The sequence below is a fragment of the Dipodomys merriami genome, unplaced genomic scaffold (assembly GCF_024711535.1).
Source record: "Dipodomys merriami isolate MVZ:Mamm:240054 unplaced genomic scaffold, mDipMer1.0.p SCAF_19, whole genome shotgun sequence".
Lineage (NCBI taxonomy): Eukaryota > Metazoa > Chordata > Mammalia > Rodentia > Heteromyidae > Dipodomys > Dipodomys merriami.
This window is the reverse complement of record NW_027203270.1, coordinates 17,606,874-17,629,362: the sequence shown is the minus strand read 5'-3', so window position 1 is coordinate 17,629,362 and position 22,489 is coordinate 17,606,874. Positions and strand designations below refer to the sequence as shown.

General features: G+C 44.0%; 1 protein-coding gene across 5 annotated transcripts in view; it reads right to left on the bottom strand.

The window, feature by feature from the left end:
- Window positions 1–22,489, bottom strand: part of Mprip (myosin phosphatase Rho interacting protein) — a 145,863-nt gene that overhangs the window by 105,239 nt on the left and 18,135 nt on the right. For all 5 annotated transcript variants that reach the window (XM_070027539.1, XM_070027538.1, XM_070027537.1 and 2 more), the window contains exons 2-3: window positions 7,272–7,349; window positions 5,328–5,393 (exon numbers count right to left, since the gene is read on the bottom strand). In XM_070027539.1, coding sequence (XP_069883640.1) covers window positions 5,328–5,393; window positions 7,272–7,349 — 144 coding nt within the window. The remainder of the gene's footprint in view (window positions 1–5,327; window positions 5,394–7,271; window positions 7,350–22,489) is intronic.

Below are 22,489 nucleotides of genomic sequence, written 5' to 3'. Positions count from 1 at the left end.
AAAAGGAAGTCTCTGGGCAGATGACACCAACATCTTAGCCAAGTCAGTCCCCAAGAGTTCCATCCACAGTGAGAGCCTGGGAGAATCATGGGCAGCCATTATTAAGGGAAAAAGCAGACGAAAAAAGGTGGCTGTTCAAGTTCCTTGATCCTGTGCTCCATTCTTTCCTGAGAAGCAGGAGGTGTGGCCAGATTTCTCAGACTCTTACTGGTGCAGCTACTCTGAGTCCACCTCACCCCTGCCTGCATCTGGAAAGTTTCTTTTCCATTTTTGGGAAATCTGCCTCCCTTGCACACTCACCAGTTACACAGTACATAGATACATAAAAAAGAATATTTCCCAAAAAAGGAAAAGAGACTCCGAAAAGTGATCCCATCTCTTAGCTGCCTGGAAAGGCAATGGTCAGCCCCTGGAGATTGACGGAGTCCAGCAACCCCTCCTGGTAGAGGTTCCCAAAGTTCACTGGCAGGAAAGGGACTGACTACTTGCTTTCTCCTGAAGGCATGCCGTAACCCTCAGACATCTACCTGCCTCCCCCAGTCCAGCCAAGAAAGACTAAGATAACCTTCACCATTCAGTCTTCAGAATTTTTAGAAGGGTACCATATATCCCTAACTTTGCTAGGATCATTCCCTTGTGCTACCTTCTGTTTTCCTACCTATGCTGGTCCTTTCCCAAGCTGGAAGTACACATTCTGCAGCAAGGCACCAAAAAGTATGTGAGCTCAATGCCACAACTATTTACTATCTCTGGGACACATCAGACAATGCAGAAACCTACCAAGAATTTTCAGGAACGCAATGAATGGGGGTGAGGGGGTGTGCCATGGCTGTGGGATGTCACTATCTACTTGGTAACATTTAACTAATAAAAACAAGTATAATATTGTATTTTTAAAAATTCCAAGTAGATTGTGATTAAGTGTTAAGGAACTGAACAGCCATAAAATGTTACAGTTACATAGAGCAGAAGGGTAAGCCACCAGCCAGGGCTGGAACTGGGCCTAGCAGGACTGATAAGATCAGACATCAGAGGTGGATATAGACTACTCAGAGCTGCTGCTGTGGGAAAACACTTTACAGGCACCGTGGCCCTATACGCCATGGGAAGAAATATGTGATGCTATCCCTGGGGTGGCCTGATGTCAGAAGGCCCCACAGAAATCTTCCTCCAGAGTAGGAAAGAGTCTACCTCTATTTTACAAATGCCATTTCCCTTAAGGCTGGAAGCCAAACCTTCCCCACAACTCTCTCCTTCCCCACAACTCTCTCACAGGATTTCTCTCACTGTGCTTCCAAAGAACAGAGCTAATAGCAAATCAAACATATTTTAAACAAGAAAGAGTATTTACAATTTACAAACTTTTCCACTTTTTGTTGGCATGGTCTGTCTCTTACAAAATTACATTAAAAGTCATAAACCAAAAGAAACCTTATATTTAAATTATTTAAATAAATTAAAATTAAGCCAGGTATCATGTTTATAATCCTAGCTGTTCAGAGGGTCACAGTTCAAAGTCAATCTAGGCAGATAAGTCTATGAAATTCCATCTCCAAAATAAATAGCAAACAGCAAGAATGCCCCCTGAGCAAGCAAGCCAGGTAAGTTCAAGGCCCTCTGTCCAAAATAATAACAATAAGTCTGGCACTGATGGCTCACACCTGTAATCCTAGCTACTCAGGAGGCTAAGATCTGAGGATCATGGTTCAAAGCCCAGGCAGGAAAGTCTACGAGACTCTAACCTCTATTCTACTAAAAAGTTGGAAATGGGGCTGTGACAGAGTACTAGCCTTTAGCACAAAGTTCAGAGATGATGCCTTGGCACTGAGTTCAAGCTCAAGGACCAGCATCAAAAATAATAACAGTAATAAATAATAATAAATTAACTAAAATTTAAGTTAACCACTGACCAAATTATTCAAGGGCTCTCATCCTTGGTATTGCTGTTATTTTGGCAATATTTCTTGTAGAGGGCTGTCTTATACATAGTAAGGTATTACAGTATCCCTGGCATCTACTCCCTAAATTCTAGGCACATACCTGCTCTGATTGTGACAAAGATGGCTGCAGACATTGTCATACATCACTGAGGTACAATAACCCCTTGGAATACCACCAGTTTTAGGTATTCTCGGAGAGGATTCTGTGCTGAACCAGCTGTGCTGAACTTGTCTGCAGAGACCCTCTCCTACTCTAGGTCTCAGGATGCTGCCAGCCCAGCACTAGAAAGCTGGCAGAAGAATTGGAGTTCACAGGCTCATTTGAATGTATGCTCATCCTGGCTATCAAGGACAAACCTTGATGTAGGAAAGCTCCCCTTCCTAGCCTCTTTAAGGAGAGCTCCCATGCATGCTACTGTTTGGCCTCTATACCCATGGCCTCATGTAAGTTTCCTGATGCAACAGGAAAAGGTCTTATAAGCCCAATGTGAGGTTCTAAAAACATTTCAACACAACTGCCACTGCTGGTTTTTACTAGTGAAAATAATGCCCCTGGAAGTGTTGCATGAGTATCACCCACCACATGGGTGGAACAGCACCAACTAGTTACCCAGTCATTCCTCCAGTTCCAAGGTCATCTGTCAGAAAGCAGCCAATGCACAAGATCTTTCAGCCCTAATAGCCTCTGTTCAGTCCAAGACTTTCCTGGGGCTTCCCACCTCCCCCCATCCCTGGCACTGGCCCATGTCTACTACACACCACATGAAATATTAGCCAGCCCACACTCAGGTTGTCAGGAGACCACTGAAGGCTGTGAGGTATCAGCACTCCTGGCTCAATGGTCTCAATTACTGAGCAGTGATGCTTTGGATAAAGCATGTGCTCTATGTTTATGCCAACACAAAGGCTGCCCAATAAATAGTCACCTTCTTTGTGCTGTGCAACTGAAAAAAGGGGAAGAATAGATTTTGCTAAACTTAGCTGGTCCTGAAAACAGATTTCCAACTGCAATAATTGGTTACCAAGCAAAGTCCAGGAAGCTGTTTCATGGCCCCAACTCAGCTTGAGTACAATGCAATGACCACTTGTGGTTCCCTTTATACTATTAGCCAGTTGCAGGGCTTAAGGCCAGTCAGGCCTGGGGAGGGCAGGGTAAACTCAAAAATCGTAAGATCCCAGCCTTCACCCTAGGGCTGCTGTCAATGTGACTGCCAAGTCAGAAAGATGACAAGAGCAGAATAAAGTCTGTCCCCTTTAGACTTGCCTTCTACCCCAAAGGAAAAGCATGTCTCACTCTCCTGCTTCACCATCCATCAATCCTCACTTCCAACCCACCCATCTCAAACTACTCTACACCACAGGTGTCTGTATGGCAAAACCCTCAGCAGTCCATTCACTGAATATAAAACCTCACCAGAAGAACAGAGACAAAAAGTCTTTAAAAAGCAATCAATGAAGCTACACATGGTGGCATATGTTTATAATCCCAACTACTTTGGGTCAGCTGAGGCAAAGATAGGTGAAATCTCAAAAAGAGAACATAGAGGATACTAGTGGCTCACACATGTAATCCTACTCATTCAGGAGGCTGAGATCTGAGAATCAAGGTTCTAAGCTAGCCAGGGGAGAAAAGCCCAACCTATTTCCAACTAATTAGCAAAAGAGCTGTACTGGAAGTATGAGTCAAGTGGTAGAATGCCATCCATGAAATAAAAGGACCAACCGGAGCTTGAAGCTTAAGAGTTCAAGTCCTGTTATCAGCCACCAAAAATGGGAGGAGGGGAGGTTGGAGGCATAGCTCAGTTAGTAGAGTGCTAGTCAATGAGCAAAAGCAGCAGGTACAGAGTTCGAGTCCAGTCTTAGACCTAAAAAGAAAAAAGGAGGAAAGGCTGGAAAGATAGCTCAGTGGTAGAGTAGTTGCCTCACATGCATGAGGCCCTGGGTTCGATTCCTCAGTACCACATAAACAGAAAAAGCTGGAAGTGAGTGCTGTGGCTCAAGTGGCAGAGCACTAGCCTTGAGCTGAAGAGCTCAGGGAGAGTGCCCAGAACCAGAGTCCAAGCCCCACAACCAACAAAAAGAAAAAAGAAAAAAAGAAAAAAGGAGGAGAAGGAGGTGAAATGGGAGATGGAGGTGAAAAAGAGGAAACACAAACAAAAGGACTAAGAGCATTGCTCATGTGTGACAGTGCTTACCAAAATGCCTAATTCCCTGAGTTCAATTCTCAGTACCACCTCTCCCAAGAACAAAGCAACAATGTGGTTTGTGTGAGAAAGAGAGAGAAAGAGAGAGCAAGAGAGAGAGAGAGAGGAACAGAAACACATAAAGAGAGAGACAGAGACAGAAACAGAGATAGAGACAGAGGATAACAGGTATAGGTTCATAGTATTAATGGTCTCCAGATCAAGAGTAGAAAAAGTGTGACCACAAAGAATAAGGAAACCAACCCACTCTGGCCTTTTACATGTGAACTAGAACAATCGCTCCCAAATCCCAATGTCCCTTACAAGTTCCTTGGATGGCAGTTATCTTGTTCACATCTAGAAGTCTCTTACTCTGCATGTGACAGGTGAGGCTGGCCTATTTGACAAATGACTAGATTTTCCAGGATGGTCCCAATTTTCAAAGACTGCCTATATGTATGCACATGCATGTGCACACAGTTATCCACAGTAAGAGGCAGTCTTCTACTTTAACCCTTTATAAATGCAGTCATACTTCCGCTAGGGAAGAGAAATTTCCTTTATAGAGGAAAGACAAAAGTTGGCATGAGTAGGAAAGAAAAGCCAAACATTCCACCTGTTTGGGTTAAGGGGGTTGTCCTCTGGAGTAAGAGCATCACACTCAGGAAGCAGATGAAAAACCACATTAAGTATCAAAGTACAAAGGAGTCCTTACACCTCTGGCCTAGTGACCAGAAGAACACTGAAAATAATGTCAAATCTCTTACATCAGCAAAAAAAAAAAAAAAAAAAAAATCTATACCAAGATCTAATGTGACAAGTGAAACCAATCACACTGGGATTAGTTCCAGGCAGCCCTGGAAAGACAGCACATGAACCTACTTGTCCTCACCCATACCTAGTGTCATAGTCAGTTCAAATCTCCATTGAGACCAGGACTTCCCTAATGCAAAGTCCAAACTCCTTTTGGCCCTAAACAGAAGTGACTTCCTCTCTCAGTACTTCCTCTTACTCAGGACAACAGAAGACTATGCCTCAAACCCAGAGTTACCTGGGTTTATCTGCAGAGTTATCTCTACCTGGTACCACACTCCAAACTCCCAAACAGAAATTAGAGCAGGACTACACTGACACATAATGCTGCCAATGACACCCACAGGGGACTTGACAGACGATGGGGACAGGGAGTGGTGAGGACACTTACCATCTCATCCAAGGCATAGCGTAAGAGTCCGTGCTCATAAAGGATGAAGAACCGCCGCTGCCATTTCTGTAACAGAACAAAGTAAGTGAGTGGTCAGTGAGCCAGATCTTGCCTAGCTGAAGCACTGTATCTGACAAACTCCTATCTAAGGAATGCTGGCTTCATGGGTTCCATTTCTGAGGTGGATGGTAGGAATAGAAAGACATAAAGCACAAGCACAGTGATTCATTAGCCTTGCTGGGGGCCAGCAATGTCATGTGGTTCCACATGAGTATCAAGGTTTAACAAGAAGAGTCTTTTTAGAATCTAAAAGCTTCATGGAAGCAGATGGTTAACCACATGGTAATCATCTTTCTGTATTCCTCATGGTAGTAAGCACAAAGGTGTCCCATGATATATGTTGATACTTATGGATGAATGATCCAACACTATTTGGAATAACCTAAGGATACCACTGATTACTACTTCTTAAAATATCCAGGAAACTGCTATAAAAAGGGGTGCTCTGATCATTTTCCAGGAGATATAAGGACAACCAGATTCCAGAATTCAGAGATGGAATGAATTAACAAAAATCAAAAGGGAAGAGAAGTGAGATCAGAGGGAACAACTCCACTATTCAGGGTGTGACTGACTGCAAAGGGCACTGCCACTCACTCTCTATCCAAAGGCCAAGCCACAAGGCTACTTACTGCCAACAGTCAAATGAAACCAAGGGCTAGAATGAAAAGGGCTGTGGGTGGATATACTCTTTCTGTGTGGAGAAAGGGCCTAGTCTACAAAACAAGGTTATGGGCCATTAACCCCCAAGATTATCGGCAGGATCCAGGACCTATCCTCAGCACAGAACTAAACAATATTATGTGTGTATAGAGCAGAATTATATCATTTGCAATAATGACTCTTCCATCAGGAACTGGAAATGACAATTCTGCACAAACAAGAGAAACCAGGAAGGGTACTTGCTCCCTGGAAACTGCAGTCTGACTAGATCTATCTCCCACCTGAGTGGCAAGAATAGGACCTTCCTTTGCCTTAAGGCAGGAATAGGTTCTTGCAAAGAGGATGTGCAGGGTTGCTTTCAGGCCAGATGTCCAGAGCAGGGCTGCCTGGACTTGTCTTCCAGAAACATTTCCAAGTTTCCAAGGCTCCTATGTATAATCTTTGAAATCTAAACCCACTCCAGAAGAAAGTCCAAAGACCCGAGATATAATGTCAGGTGTGTGGGGCCAGAATATGTAGTCATGAAGCCCTGTCCCAGATGGAGAGGGGGTGAGCCAAAGAGACCAAAGGGAAAGGGAAGGGAAGCTTCAAAGATGAAAAGCAGGCATTGGAGTAGTTTGTAACAAGAAGATAGTGCGTGAAAAAGAAAGGACAGCATTTTAATTGGAGCTGGACCCAAAGGGGCTTCCTGGCACAAAAACAAACCACAGTCAGGACAATGCTGGTTTAACCATCTCGCTGTGTCACTGTGCCAGCAGAGACCTGCCCCAGTAGGTTCCCAGGAGATAAGGGAAATAACACAGCTTAGAGAGAGGGGAGCTTAGGCCTCCAGGACCCATCCTTTCAATAATATTCATGTGCACAGCTTCTAGCTCAGGAGGGAGCATCAGAAGGCAGGGCCTTGGCACTGTAAGAACTGGAACACAAATCAGCATAGTGCAAACACATACTCAACTGCTCCTTTGCTTTTCCCACTTAACTGATTTGAGAGACCAGGTGAGAGTCAACATGAGAGTAGCTCATTCTGAAGAGAAGAGTCTGCATAGCATATGTATGTAATTCTGAGACAAGTCTGCTATATGAATGGATCTTTGCTAACCTTGGCATCATAGATAAACTGCTCAACTCCTGTCTTCCTCTCCTATTTCACCAATTTGTCCTCAAAAGAACCCTTCTCTGTGTCATTTCTCCTACCCTGAATATTCACTCTGGTGTCCTTACCCGAGACCGGTGCACTGGGTTGTCAAAATCAGTCCCATCTGGAGCCAGGAGTAACCAGCCACCATAAATGGGTTTTGCCTAAGAGAGAGAGAGAGAGAGGAAAAAAAAAAAGGCAGGTTATCAGCAACTTTGGACCAGAGTGGGAGAGAGCCAGGCAAGACAATCAGACAATCTAACAAGCAGGAAGTCACCTCCCATACACTAGTCGCAGGCTGATAAGTGTCCAAAGTAGAAGGACATTTGAGAGTAAGAGGCTGGAGGGATTCTGCAACATCCACTGTAGAGAGGGGAACACAAAACTCCATGAACTTGAAAACCCACCAAGGACAATATCCCAGAATACACAGGCATAGCTTCCCTTAAGTTCCCAATCAAAACATCAAGATCAGAAAAAAAATGGCATTCAATAGTATGTTAATGCCAGCATGTGTTCAGCACTAAGAATATAACACAAATGAGAACAAAACATAGCACAAAGCAGGGCCCAGAAGAGTCAAAACCCATACCAGCCAGACTCATCAGCCACCTGCTACAGCCAAGTAGGATTTCAAGTCTTCATTGAGTTGTTTCTCCCATGTGAAAGGTCAACAGTTCTACCTATACCTCAGGAAATTCATGCAGTTTATGTGAATACTGATTAAGATGATGCAAATAAACCCAGGATAGGAAGGTAAAATGGTGCAACCACTTGGGAAAACAACCTGGCAGTTCTACGAAAGGCTAAACATAGAGCTAATATGAGCCCTGCCAATCCTACTCCTAGGTATATACTAGAGAGAGAGAACTGAAAATAGGGAAGCAAATAAAAACGTTTACCTCAATGTTCTTAAAAGCATTACTCACAACCATCTGAAGGTAGTAAAAGCCTATACTCTTCACCAATAGATAAATGGATGAACAAACTGTGGTCTATCCACACGGTGAAATAAAGAGGTACTGGTGCAAGCTATAGGGCACAGTATGTAGTTGAAAGCAGCCAGACACAAAGGCCTATATGCTGTAGAATTCCCCATACGTGAAACATCTAGAACAGGCAGACACACAGAAGGCAGATTAATGGCTCCCAGGGGTGAGAAGGGAATGGGGGGGGAGGGTGCCTGTTAATGGGCATAGGTTTTCTTTTAGGAGTGATAAAAATGTTCTGGAATGAGATCTTGGAGATGGTTGCACAACACTGTGAATATGCTAAAACCCAGTAAATTGCACATTTTAAAAGGGTGAATTTTACGGTATGTGAACTGTATCTCAATAAAAACTGTATAAAGAAAAAAACACTGAGTTGGTGTCTGGCCCATAAAACCTCCATAAATGTTAGGCATTGTTATAGTTTCAGTGCAAAGAACCCCCCACTCTCAGGCCCTGGCAGTAGAAACTCGGCATGGGTTACAGGATAGGACATTGGCTCTGTCCTCCTTTACAGCCACAATGGGAAGCAGTAACAAAAAGGGAAGTCCAGCCCCACCCCCCCCACCCCCAACCGACTGCTATGCACACAAATATTTCTGAATAAGCCACAAAAGGGCTCCTAAATGCTTTTTCTTTTTCTTTTTTTGTGCCAATCCTGGGGCTTGAACTCAGGGTCTGGGCACCGTCCGAGCTTTTTTGCTCAAGGTTACAGCTCCACCACTTGTGCCACAGCTCCATTTCTGGCTTTATGGTGGTTAGCCCAGCTGACTTGGAACTACAATCCTCATATCTCAGACTCCTGAGAAGCTAGGATTACAGGCGTAATCCACCAGCACCCAGCTTAATTTTTTTTTTTATTGAACAATCTCCCAACTGGGAAGCTTTATCACATTTAGCTGTGGAATCTGTGATTCAGAGAGGGCAAGCTGCTTGCTGAAGGTCACACAAACTCTAGGTTGAGCCAAGAATCCTCTTTTCTTGGAATCTTTTCACAGGCCTTTTCAAGGCCCCTGGAAGCACTATATTTTCCCATGAGTAGAGTGGGTAAGAAGGGCTGTGGGCCAGTAGTAGGGTGGGCTTCAGGAAGAAAGAGAAACTGCTTTGACGTAACAGCAATGAGTGCTAGCAGAAGAACAAGGGTTAAAACAACACCAGCAGTGCCCCCTTTCCCCAAGAAGAACAAGCATATTGAGCTTCTCCTCAGATCACTCCAAATGTGTACCCTAAGTGGATCCCACTGAATATCACCCACAGCATGGGAAAGCCTGAACCAGGGCCAGACCTCTCTCAGTGTGTATCCTGCACCTGGTGAACCCTGCTTGGGCTCTCCACTGGCATGCACATCTCACACCTGTGATATAAGTTCAGCAGGCTGGACAGCAACACTGCCTCTTTGCCTGACTCTGTGCCATCTTCCTGGCCTCTGGCTGTGGGCTGAGGGCATCGTAACATCACCAGCTACATCTACTTGACCTTTCCCAAAAACGTGTAGGAGAGATCATGTTCATGTTCCTTTACAACGCAGACCACAATCCCAGGTCTGTGTCCTCGTTAGCATCATTATTCAATGAACAAACATCTACTCGGGCCTACTTGAGCTCACAGCGATGTGCTACACACAAGGGACCTACCAGTACCACCTGGCTGGACCACAATCACAAATTACAGATCAGATTCAGAACATGCCTTGTAAAGGGGCTGGGCGTTAGGTGGCTCACATCTGTAATTCCAGGAGGCTGAGGTCTGAGAATCACGGTTTGAAGCCAATGCAGGCAAGAAAGTCTGAGAATCTTATCTTCAATTAACCACCAGAAAACCAGAAGTAGAGCTGTGGCTCAAAGTAGTAGAGTGCTGGCTGTGAACAAAAAGAGCTCAGGGACAGCACTTATGCCCTGAGTTCAAGCTCTACAACCGCATGGTAAAAGGGTCCTAGGTGGCAGAGATACAGCACAAAAACAAGCACTCTGTTAGGAGCCGACTGGGAAGATGATGCTACCCAGTGAAACATTTACAAAAGCAAAACTTTAGCTTAGTAGGGGACTAGGATGATAGCTAGAGGTAAAAAATTTCTTTTGCAGACAAAGAAGTGTTCTAAAAGTGACTCTGTTGATGGCTGTACCTCTGAGAATATACCAAAACCCACTGAATTGTACTTTAAATGGGTTGGTTGTGCAGGATGAATATGGCAATAAAAGCTGTTTTAAGCAATATTCACAAGACAATATGTTGGAAATGATCTGTACAACTTGGGGACCGGGGGGTGGGGGGGGAGAAAGTAGGAGAAAAATGAGGGCAAGGGTACCAGGTTTTAAAAGAAATGTACTTATTATCTTACTTATTTAACTGTAACCCCTCTGTTTATCCCCTTGACAATAAAAAAAATCACATAAAAATAAATAAAAATAAAAGCCGTTTTAAAGAAATCATTTACTGAGGCCTATGTCAGGCAGTGGGAAAATGAGGACAGTTCCTGCAGGCAATAGCATAAACTTAGTTATTCCCCACTCTAAGGAAGCCAGGCTTCTGGGTGCCTGAAAGGACTGCCTAAGTTTTCAGTCAAGTTTGGGAAACTTCACTCAGAGACAAAGACAATGGTCATAAAGAGCAGTGATCTGATCCACTGTTTACAAGAAGGAGCTACAGTGGACCCAATGGGAAAAGGGAACAAGAAGGTCTGGAAGTCTGAGCAAGCCCCATGATGTATGAGGTGCACAGTTAGTTAGCACACCAGCTCCTGAAAGGTGAATCTGCTGCCTATAGGATGGGTGACATCAGGCCTAGGCCCACAGCTTGAAGTAACTAGGAAATAGAGGAGGCATGGACACTCTGATGGTTGCTCTACTCAGCTATCCATGTGAACAAAGGTCATGAAGGAGAACACCCCCCCCACACACACACACACCGATTCTAGTGAGGTCACATCTGGGAGCTGTCTTTAGTCCTTCAAAGTATCCAATTGAGTGCATCCATACTATGGCCTGCTTCACAAGTCCAGAGAGCCTGCTGTAAGAAGATACCCACATATCCTGGTGGTCCTCCTCTGCTGCTGACTTCCCAGTTCCCCCACAATGCCTCTCCACTTGGCAAAACCAAATCATTCAAGACTCCTTTCTCAAGCGGCCATCCTGACCTCCCAGGTCAACATCTAGTGACTCACTTCTGTCATTATGACAATGATACATCTTAGAACTGATAGATGCCTTTAGTTTCATCATGTATGTAATTATACTGTTATAGCCTGGCTGTCCCCTACCCCACAATCTGTGCCCCAAGAAAGCAAGAATGGGGCAGGCCAGCTCTGGCTATATCCTGCCATCCTAAGGCAGTCCACAAAGGGGAGAGAAGAGAGGCAAGCAAGTCCACTGTGACTCAGCCCTAGGAGGATAGTGCCCTCTCTGTGAGCTTCCTTTTCTTTGAAAAACTTATGATCCTGATTCTAAAGCCCAGAAATATCTGTCAAGAGCAGCTGCTAAAACAAAGGAGGAGGCAACAATGCTTGATAAGAAATGTACTCATGGGGGCCAGGAAGGTGGCTCAGTGGTAGAGCGCTTGCCTTGCATGCCTGAGGCCCTGGGTGCGATTCCTCAGCACCACATAAGCAAAAGAAAAAAGCCAGAAGTGGCACTGTGGCTCAAGTGGTAGAACACTAGCCTTGAGCTGAAGAGCTGAGGGACAGCGCCCAGGCCCAGAGTTCAGGTCCCATGACCGGACCCCCCACCCCCCGCAAAAATGGTCAAGATAGACTGTATGTGTAAACTGTTTCGGTGAATGGCAATTCCTTTGTACAACTACTTATAGATAACAAAAATATTTTTTTCTTTTCTTTTGTTGGTAGTGGGTCTTGAACTCTGGGCCTGAGCACTATCCGAAAAGAAAGAAAGAAAGAAAGAAAGAAAGAAAGAAAGGAAGGAAGGAAGGAAGGAAGGAAGGAAGGAAGGAAGGAAGGAAGGAAGGAAGGAAGGAAGGAAGGAAGGAAGGAAGGAAGGAAGGAAGGAAGGAAGGAAGGAAGGAAGGAAGGAAGGAAGGAAGGAAGGAAGGAAGGAAGGAAGGAAGGAAGGAAGGAAGGAAGGAAGGTACTCATTACTTTGCCCATGTAATTGTAACCTCTCTGTACGGTATTTTCACAATAAAAAATTTTTAAAAAAGAAAGCTGCTATTCTCCCACTGTCTAAAAATGCCATATACTCCCTGCCACAGCAGAGCTGCTGTGTTTTAAGTTTCTTAGTGTCCAATACAAGAGGCTCATAAACAGTGGCAGGCAATAGCCCAAAAGTAATCTGACCCAGTAGGGAGTGCAACTTAGCAAGTGAAGTGCTATGCTCAATTTTGTTGTTTTCTGGCTCGTTTGGAAGAAGCAGAAACAGTAGGTGTTCACTGATGCTGGGGCTGAGCTAGGCTGCAAGGGTCCAAAGGAAGGGCCTGAGTTGTGTGAGACATCCCTGTACAGCAGACTATACAGAAGAAAAACATGGCTCCAGACCCCACAGAAGTCACCACACCTCTGAATGATCTTTTTCAGTACTTTTATTGGAGAATGATACCAAATGTTTAAAGAATTAACACCAACTTCAGTTCCTACATAATCTGAACAGATGCTGGTCTCCAAAGGGGCTGCTGGGATCTACAGGCACTCTTCAACCTAAAGTCTTTTAAAACACACTTACACTTACAAGATGTTTTTTTGTTTGTTTTAAGTCGTGGGGCTTGAGCTCTGGGCCTGGGCACTGTCCCTCAGCATTTCAGCTCTAGGCTAGCACTCTAGCACTTGAGCTACCGCACCACTTCCAGTTTTCTGATGGTTTTATTGGCGATGAGAGTCTCATGGACTTTCCTGCCCGGTCTGGCTCTGAACCATGATCCTCAGATCTCAGCCTTCTGAGGAGCCAGGATTACAGTTGTGAACTGCCAGCACCCAGCTTACAAGGTGACTTTTAAACACTTAAGATATATAGTGAAACAAACAGGAGACTGGGTCCAAAGAAGTACATAGTGACAATTTCACAATTTCCTTGTGCTGTCTTATACTAGATACTAGAGAAGGTGGTAACATGGAAATACCAATGGACACACAAAAGGAACATAGAACTATAGGGTAACAATTCATAATACAGATACAAAAGTGAAGAATACATTAGCAAATATAATTCAGCAATATAATTACAGAGCTAGACAATGATGTTCATTTTCAACTCAACACAGTTCAAGAATTTTTAACCAGCACAATGACAAAAGAAAAGGTTCAGAGTCAGCATAGGCAGGGAAGTCCATGAGATTTTAATCCAATAAACTACTCAGAAAAAGCCAGAGGTGATGCTGAGGTTCAAGTGGTAGAGCACTAGCCTTAAGCAATAAGAAGCACACACACACACACACACACACACACACACACACACACACACACACACACACACACACACACACACACACACACACACACACACACACACACACACACACACACACACACACACACACACACACACACACACACACACACACACACACACCAATGGTATTTGGGACAATGTGGTATGAGTGGTCAAACACATTAACCATTGTTAGAGAAAATGAAGAATTAAGTCCACACAAACACACCCAACTTAATTTCTGACAAAGGTATATAAGTAATTCTATGGCCAGGCACAGTGGTTTAAGTATGTAACCCTTGCTACTTTGAAGATAAGAGATCCAGAAATCAAGGTTAAGGCCGACTAGGGGAAAAAAGTTCATGAGACTCCATCTTGACCAATGGCTGGGCAGTGTCATATACCTGCCATCTCAAGCCACTGTGGCAGCATGATGGCTGAGCATGGTGGTATGCACTTATCATCCCAGTAATATGAAAAAGCACAATCAGGAGGCCTTGCAGTCCAGGTTGGCCCAGGCATACAGTGAAACCCCACTTTAAAGAATAACTAAGCAACGCAAAAAAGGGCTAGAGGCATGGCTCAAGTGGTAGAACATATGCCTAGCAAGTGTAAGGCCAAGTCCAAATCCTAGTGTAATGCTAAAAAAAGAAAAAGCAATTCAACGAAGAACAAGCTTTTGAACAGTGGTCTCCAGCTATGGTTCATCCACAAGCAAACCAAAATACCTAACTCAAAATAGAACATAAAACTTAAGCTGAAAAAATTGGATTTCATGAGGGAGATGGGGGAAGAAAGGGATAGCAGGAGAAAAACAAAGGGGGTGGGGGTAACAATGCTCGACAAGAAATGTACTCATTACCTTACTGATGTAACTGTAACCTCTCTGTACAGCATCTTTACAAGAAAATAAGATTTAAAAAAAATAGGACTTGGGCTGGGAAGGTGGCTCAGTGGTAGAGTGCTTGACTTGATGCCTGAGGCCCTGGGTTCAATTCCTCAGCACCACATAAGCAAAAAGAAAAAAGCCGGAAGTAGCGCTGTAGCTCAAGTGGTAGAGCACTAGTCTTGAGCTGAAGAGCTGAGGGACAGCGCCCAGGCCCAGAGTTCAGGCCTCAGGACCGGATCCCCCCCCCCCGCCCCCCCCCAAAATAGAACTTCATTAAAATGAAAAAGTTTTGCCTTGCAAATGGCACTCGTAGAAGGATAAAAGTAAAAAGATAAGCCAGAACATAGTATAAAATAGTTGCCATTGGGCACCAGTGGCTTACGCGTGTAATCCTAACTACTCAGAAGGCTGAAATTTGAGGATTGCAGTTAAAAGCCAGCCTGGGCAGAAAAGTCCATGAGACTCTTACCTCCAATAAACTACTCATAAAAAGCCAGAAATGGCACCGTGGCTCAAGAGATAGAGCCCTAGTCTTGAGCACAAAGAGGTTCAGGGATAGTGCCCAGGCCCAGAGTTCAAGACCCAGGACTGAAAAAATGAAATAAGTAAAAATAAAATACTTGCCAACTACCTGACAAAGGACTAGTACCTAGACTATATAAAGATCTATCATGTCTTCATGAACATTCATCATTAGCTATTAGAGAAATGCAAATTAAAACCATGTAACAAGCCAGATGCCTGTGGCTCATACCTGTAATCCTAGCTATTCAGGAGGCTAAAATCTGAGGCTTGCTGTTGTTTGAAGCCAGATCAAACAGACAAATCTCTGAGACACTTTTTACCTACAATTAACTAAGGGGGGGAAAAAAAAAAGCTGGAATTGGCTTAAGTGGAAGAGTGCCAGACATAAGCAAAAAAGCCAAACAACAACATGAGGCCCTGAGTTAAAAGTCTCAGTACCACCACAAACAAAAAGTGTTAGACAATAGGAAATGTACTCATTATCTTGCTCGTGTAACTGTAGCCCCTCTGTACAGCATTTTTACAATAAAAAAGTACAAAGAAAGTTAAGACATCCCTATACTCCTATCAAAATGGCTAAAATTTAAAAAAGGCTAAAATTAAAATTAATTTTAATTTTTGCATCCTTGCTGACAAGGATGCAAAGAGAATGTATCAGTGCTGATGAACATCAGTTTGACAGTTTCTTATAAAAACTAAACATTGAACTGCCATATGACCAGAAAATACACTCCTAGGTATTTATTCCAGAGAAGTAAAAACACAGTCAACACAGAAGTGACACATGCAGGCCGGGCGCTGTAATCCTAGCTACTCAGGAGGCTGAGATCTGAGGATCGTGGTTCAAAGCCAGCCCGGGTAGGAGAGACCGTGAGACTCCTATCTCCAATAAGCCACCAGAAAACCGGAAGTGGCGCTATAGCTCAAGTGGTAGAGCGCTCGCCTTGAGCTGAAGAGCTGAGGGACAGCGCCCAGGCCCAGAGTTCAAGCCCCCAAGACCGACAAAAAAAAAAAAAAAAAAAAAGAAGTGACACATGCAAATGGCAAGAGCAGCTTTACTTGTAATAGTTCAAAACCTCCAGTGAATGAATAATTGTGGCACTTCATCATCCCACTGGACTCCAGTCAACAGTAAAAAAGGAAGGATTAGCCAGTACTGGTGGCTTATGCCATAATCCTAGCTACTCGGATGCTGAGATCTGAGGATTAAGGTTCAAAGACAGCCCAGGCAGGAAAGTCCATGAGTCTTATCTTTGATTAACCACCAGAAAACCAGAAGAGGCACTGTGGCTTAATGTGGAAGAATGCTAGCCTTAAGCAAAAGAGCGCAAGAACAGCAACCAGGCCCCAAGTTCAAGGCTCATGACACACACACACACACACACACACACACACACACACACACACACACACACACACACACACACACACACACACACACACACACACACACACACACACACACACACACACACACACACACACACACACGGAGGACTACATACAACACCTGGATGGCTTAGAGATCAGGATAAGAGAAGAGCCAGTCCACACAGGTGATGCACAGGCAATACATAGGTGACACACAGGTGATGTGCTAGGTGACTCCCTCAAACATTCCTGAGAAGTGAAATCTACCGGAAGTGAGAACTCTGTTGCTGGAGTGCAAGACAGTAATGATAGGCAGGCAGAGCAGGGCAAGGAGGGACACCTCTGCTGCAGGGTGTCACCATCAGGGAACTGGGTGAAGAGTACCTTTACTGTTACTGCATCGAATCCACAATTATCTCACCATAAGAGAGGGGAATCCAAACCTGTTATGTCCGAAAAGCTCCCTTCACCTAATCTACACAGCAGGAAACCTGCTGCAACCCCAGAGCCCAAGGCACTGGAGTAAGTCCTCAGGGGACTGTTCTCGGGTGTCTGTCCAAAGCCTTCTGTAGGAAATGCCAGCTGACAAAGTTCTAAGCTACACAACATGTACTCCCATTGGCCTGGCCAGCAGATTCCCTTAGAAGCCAGGTTCACCTATACACAAACACACCCCCACTCACCTCACACCCCCACTCTCTCAGGCCTATTTACTTAACTACAATGAGGTTCCTTTGCCACTTTCCCTTGGCAGGTCTGGATTAAGTCAGAAAGTCAACTGTCGCAACCTAGCCTAGATGGGTAGGGCAGAAGCTAAAAACCTGGCCTACACTCAGTACTGTCAGATGCACAGGGACCATCCCCAGACACACACTATCCTCTAGACACAGTACTCCATCACAACCAGCCCCCAAGGCATCCAGAACATGACACACTAAACTCTTGGCTCCACACAGCCTGTCTGTGGCTCACAAACCAGGATTTCTAAAAGGTAGTTTAATCAGGTTTCTTGTTCCCTTGGAGTCACCCACCCTCAGAAGGCATGTTAGTATAGAGCAAGTTAGTCAGACACAGAGCTATGTACCATGCAGTACCATGGGCAGCAGCCAAAACAACGGATACAAAAATGTGGGTCTCACTCTTTTCACTTCTCATACTGCCATACCATAGGAAAGGACCTCCACAGTCTGGTGCCCCTCACTTCTAACACACATCATCTTCTCTACGGGATAGGTTAAATTACAACTGTTCTCAAGATCCCATGCCCCTAGAATCATGGTAACAGATCCAAAGCCAGCTACTTCTAGAATGCACGCTGGAGTTGCTCTCCTAATGAAGCCCTACATCTTGCTCCTCTGCCCCCCCACCTCTGCCCCATCTGCACATGCACTTGGGGCCTGCAGGCTTGCAGAGCAGGATACACAAGGGAGGCTCCTCTGCAGCAGCTCCTGCTCTCTTCCAAGGTCCCATCTCTTGACCCCACACCAGACCTATTTCTTTTCTTACAACAGCACATCTACCCCAGGAACAAGAATCCTAGTCCTCACCTAACCAAGTGCCCAGGCCAAAGCTGGGCTCCAGGAATTAAATAAGCAAATAAATAGGTGGGTGATTGCATGGATATACTGACTGGGAGCATAACTGTTCCCCAGTCTAATTGGGAGTATTGCTGAGGTGTCCCTAAAATCTAGTGAGCTCAATAGCACACTTCTGACTTCCTCACACAAAGCCACCCAAATCACTAGAACAATAAAGGTCAGTAGCCAGTGCCACAAAAACAGTGTGCTGACACAGAACAGCAAGCTGACACACCTACAGTTGAACTTCAACTCACTATCCTCCCTCTTCTAAATGTGGGTCCTCAGTCAAACTACTGTATGTACTATGCTGGCTAAGTCAACAGACAATGTAGGGAATGCTGACACTCAGACAGCAGCACATGGGGCCACACGCAGCAAGAATTATAACGTTTTTTGGGGGGGGGCTGGGAAGGTGGCTCAGTGGTAGAGCGCTTGCCTTGCATGCCTGAGGCCCTGGGTTCCATTCCTCAGCACCACATAAGCAAAAAGAAAAAAGCCAGAAGTGGCGCTGTGGTTCAAGTGGTAGAGCGCTAGCCTTGAGCTGAAGAGCTGAGGGACAGCACCCAGGCCCAGAGTTCAGGCTCCACAACTGGACCCAAAAAAAAAAAAGAAAGAAAAGAAAAGAATTATAACGTTTTTATGTTCCTGGTGCAATAAGCTGCTAAGCCTAAAGAAAAAACAGAGCAAGGCAAAAAGTTTCACTCATGATGCAGGAAGTGCTCACTGCTAAATTTAGACACCTATGTGAATGCTGGTACACAACACACTATAGCACAACACTGTCATTCCTATCAGGCCTGCACTTCCTTCCTGCTGAGCCCCAATGATTTCACCCACTCCAAATCCTGGCAACCAACACACTCTAGATATGATTAATAAAATCTTCCCAGAAGTCACCATCAAGCTAGAGGTATTAACATGAAGCACATATAGTCCTTCACCACAAGGGGGAGGGGCACTATAGGAGACCAGAACTATGCATAAGATGTGAAAATGTTTATAAAGATATATAAGAATGGATGATTGGGGGCTGGGAAGGTGGCTCAGTGGTAGAGCGCTTGCCTTAAATGCCTGAGGCCCTAGGTTCGATTCCTCAGCACCACATAAGCAAAAAGAAAAAAGCCGGAAGTGGCGCTGTGGCTCAAGTGGTAGAGCACTAGCCTTGAGCTGAAGAGCTGAGGGACAGCGCCCAGGCCCAGAGTTCAGGCCCCATGACCGACCGGACCCCAAAAACAAAACAAAACAAAACAAAAAAGAATAGATGATTGGGAGTTGCTATAGTTGCTATAGTTGGGACCCTGTCCCAAAAGGCCAAGTGGGAGGTGACAGAAGCTTTAGGGACTTCTTAAAGCCATAGGGTACATGTCCTAGAAGGGGATTCAAGAACCCTGAAACCTCTTTTTTTTTTTTTTGCTTCATGACTACGAGGTAAGTTTGTCATGTCATGCTTTACCTCAGCCCTAAAGGCAATAAGTCTGCCCAATTACGGGCTAAAAGTTCCAAAACTAAAAAAATAACAAATAAAATGAAAGCTCCAAAACTGTGAGCCAAAACAAATGTTCCCTCTTTCTAAATGTATTGGGCTTTTTGTTATAGTGACAGAGACCTAATACAGAAGGAATAAATGAAAAACAATTATGTTGACTGGTAGGTTCATGAAGAATTGCTGGAGGGTTTTTTTGTTTGTTTGTTTTTAACTATCTTAGTGAAGTAAGGCTAATATATAGTACTCATTACAGTATTAATACATAGATTTGTGTGACTGTGCCTATGTGTGTGCCAGTACTGAACTACAGGCTTCATTCAATTCAGTGTCTTATACTCTCATTTGGCTTTTTCCACTCGTGAATGTCACTTGAGCCAGACACCCAATTCCAACTTTTTGCTGTTTTTTTGTTGTTTTTGGTTTTTTTGAGATAAGAGTCTCACAGAATTTTCTGTCCCAGCTGGCTTCAAATAAGAGTGATCCGCCAATCTCGGCCTCCCAAATAGCTAGGATTATAGGTATGAGCCATCAGCACCTAGCATGATACATAGATTATTTGAAGGGAAGACAAGATGGTTTGCCTGACTATGCCTGCATGGCTTCTGATGCAATCCTGGCAGAAAAAGAAGTAGGCAGAGTTAGCAAACTCCCACACTCTCCTCTTGCCAATATGACCTAACCTAGCCTGGGATGAAGGATGCTCAAGATAAGTTCTAATTCCATGAGTTACTACTCATTGTGCAGCCCAGGGCAAGACTGAATCTCAGTTCCATCATTTACAATAATAGAAAATTATATATTCTCTAAGCCAGGCACTAGTGGCTCATGCCTATAATCCTAGCTATTTAGGAAGTTGAGATCTGAAGATCACAGTTCAAATCAAGCCAGACAATAAACTCCATGAGACTCTTACCTCCCAATAGCCAGCAAAAAACCAAAAGTGGAGCTGTGGCTTAAGTGATAGGGCCTTGAATGAAAAACAGCAAAGGACAGCACCCAGGCCCTGAATTCAAGCCCCAGTACTGGTATTAAAAAAAAAAAAAAGAAAGAAAGAAAGAGAGAGAGAGAGAAAGGGGGGAGGGAAAAGGAAAGAGAGGGAAGGGAATATATATTATATATATATATATTATACATGTATTTATATATTTATATATCTATATAATGTATTATAACATATGTATATATGTATGCATGTTCCTTCCATATCATTAGAAACAAAATCATGTCAGACACAAACCCTAGGTCAGGGCACAATCAAGGAAACCTCAAGGACAGAAGCATCAATCCCAGCATGTATGTGTACCCACAGAACACAGGTGATACTAGCACCAAACCCATGCTCTGGGGAGGGAACTTTGCAATGAAGAACCCCTAAGCAGTGTGCTCAGTGATGACAGACACTGAATAGGAGCATTAACTATATGTTAGCTACAATTAAACAGGAAATGGTAGGCAGTAAAATACAGATACTCGTGGACTCACGATGGGTTATGTCCTGATAAACCCTTCATAGGTGGAAAATATCCTACCCTGAAAATGCTCAAGTCCATCAACATATCCAACATCACCCAGCCCAGCACACCATAAGAGCTAAGATGCTCACCTTAACCTGCAGTAGGGTTTCATAACCAAGTGTTGATTAGCCATGTAAGTTAGGGAATCCTGCACTGAACATGGAAACAGAGTTTTTATGTGGGTAGTACCATAAAGTTTAAAAACACTTAGCTGAACAGCTGTATGTCAGGGGCTATCTGTAATGGTTTGGGAAAATGTGAATATAGGTCATAATTGTAACTGAGGTAGGGTGGTAAGTATTTGGAGATTTTTGCAGTAACTTTTTTGAAGACAATATGCAAAGCTTATAATTCATTCAAGATACATAATTAAGCTGGCCGTGGGTGGCTCACACCTGTAATCCTAGCTACTCAGGAGGCTGAGATCTGGAGAACCTCAGTTCAAAGCCAGCCCAGGCAGGAAACTCTGAGACTCTTATCTCCAATGAACCACTCAGAAAACCACTAGTGGTGTTGTGGCTCAAGTGGTAGAGCACTTGCCTTGAGCTGAAGAGCTGAGGGATAGTACCCAGGCCCAGAGTTCAAGCCCCACAACCGACCAAAAAAACGATACCTAATTAATGGTCTGTCATGAAGCCACTGCCAATCAACTTTAGAACATTTCTATGCCCACCTTTCTCAATAACCCAACCCCCACAATTGCTTAGTCTACTTGCTGTGTCTATCTCTATAGATTTGCCTATTCTGGACATTTCACACATGGCCTCTGATTTTTGTGTGTGTGAGTATGGCAATATTGGGATTTGAAGTCAGGGTCTTGTGCTTGCTAGGCAAGCATTATACCACTGAGTCACACATTCTGCATATGTAGTTTCTTTTCTTTTTTTTTACATATTTTTAATTGTGAAAATACCGTACAGAGGGGTTACAATTACATAAGCAAGGTAATGAGCACATTTCTTATCAAGCATTGTTGCCTCCTCCTTTGTTTCCCCTTACCACCCTTCATGTGGTTTCTTATGAAAGGCTTCATCCACATTATACCATCTATCAGAAATTCATTCTTTTTATGGCTAAATAATATTTCCTTGCATAGAGACATTTTGTTTACTGGTCCTTGGGGTTATTTCAACTATTTTCAAATCCTCCTTAAGCTGAGTGCTGGTGACTCACATCTGTAATCCTAACTACTCAGGAGGCTAAGATCTGAGGATCCTAGTTCAAAGCCTGCCTCGGCAGACAAATCTAAGAGACTCTTACCTCCAATTAACCAGCAAAAAGCCAGAAGTGGAAGTATGACTCAAATGGTAGTGACAGCTTTGACTGAAAAACACTAAGGAAGAGCTCAATGCCCTGAGTTCAAGCTCCAGTACATATGTACACCCTTTAAGAGAGACCAAAGAGGGAAATATCTACACAGACCTGAACAATTAGTTCTTAGGAGCAAATAAGCAGAAGAGAGTAATACAAAAAAGAGAGGAAGGTTCTTGAGAGGCAATTTCCCTGTGGACAGCACAGGTTAAGCACTCCAATCTTACAGAACAAGCTTGGGTTCATTATCTCTCCAAGGAAACCTATCCG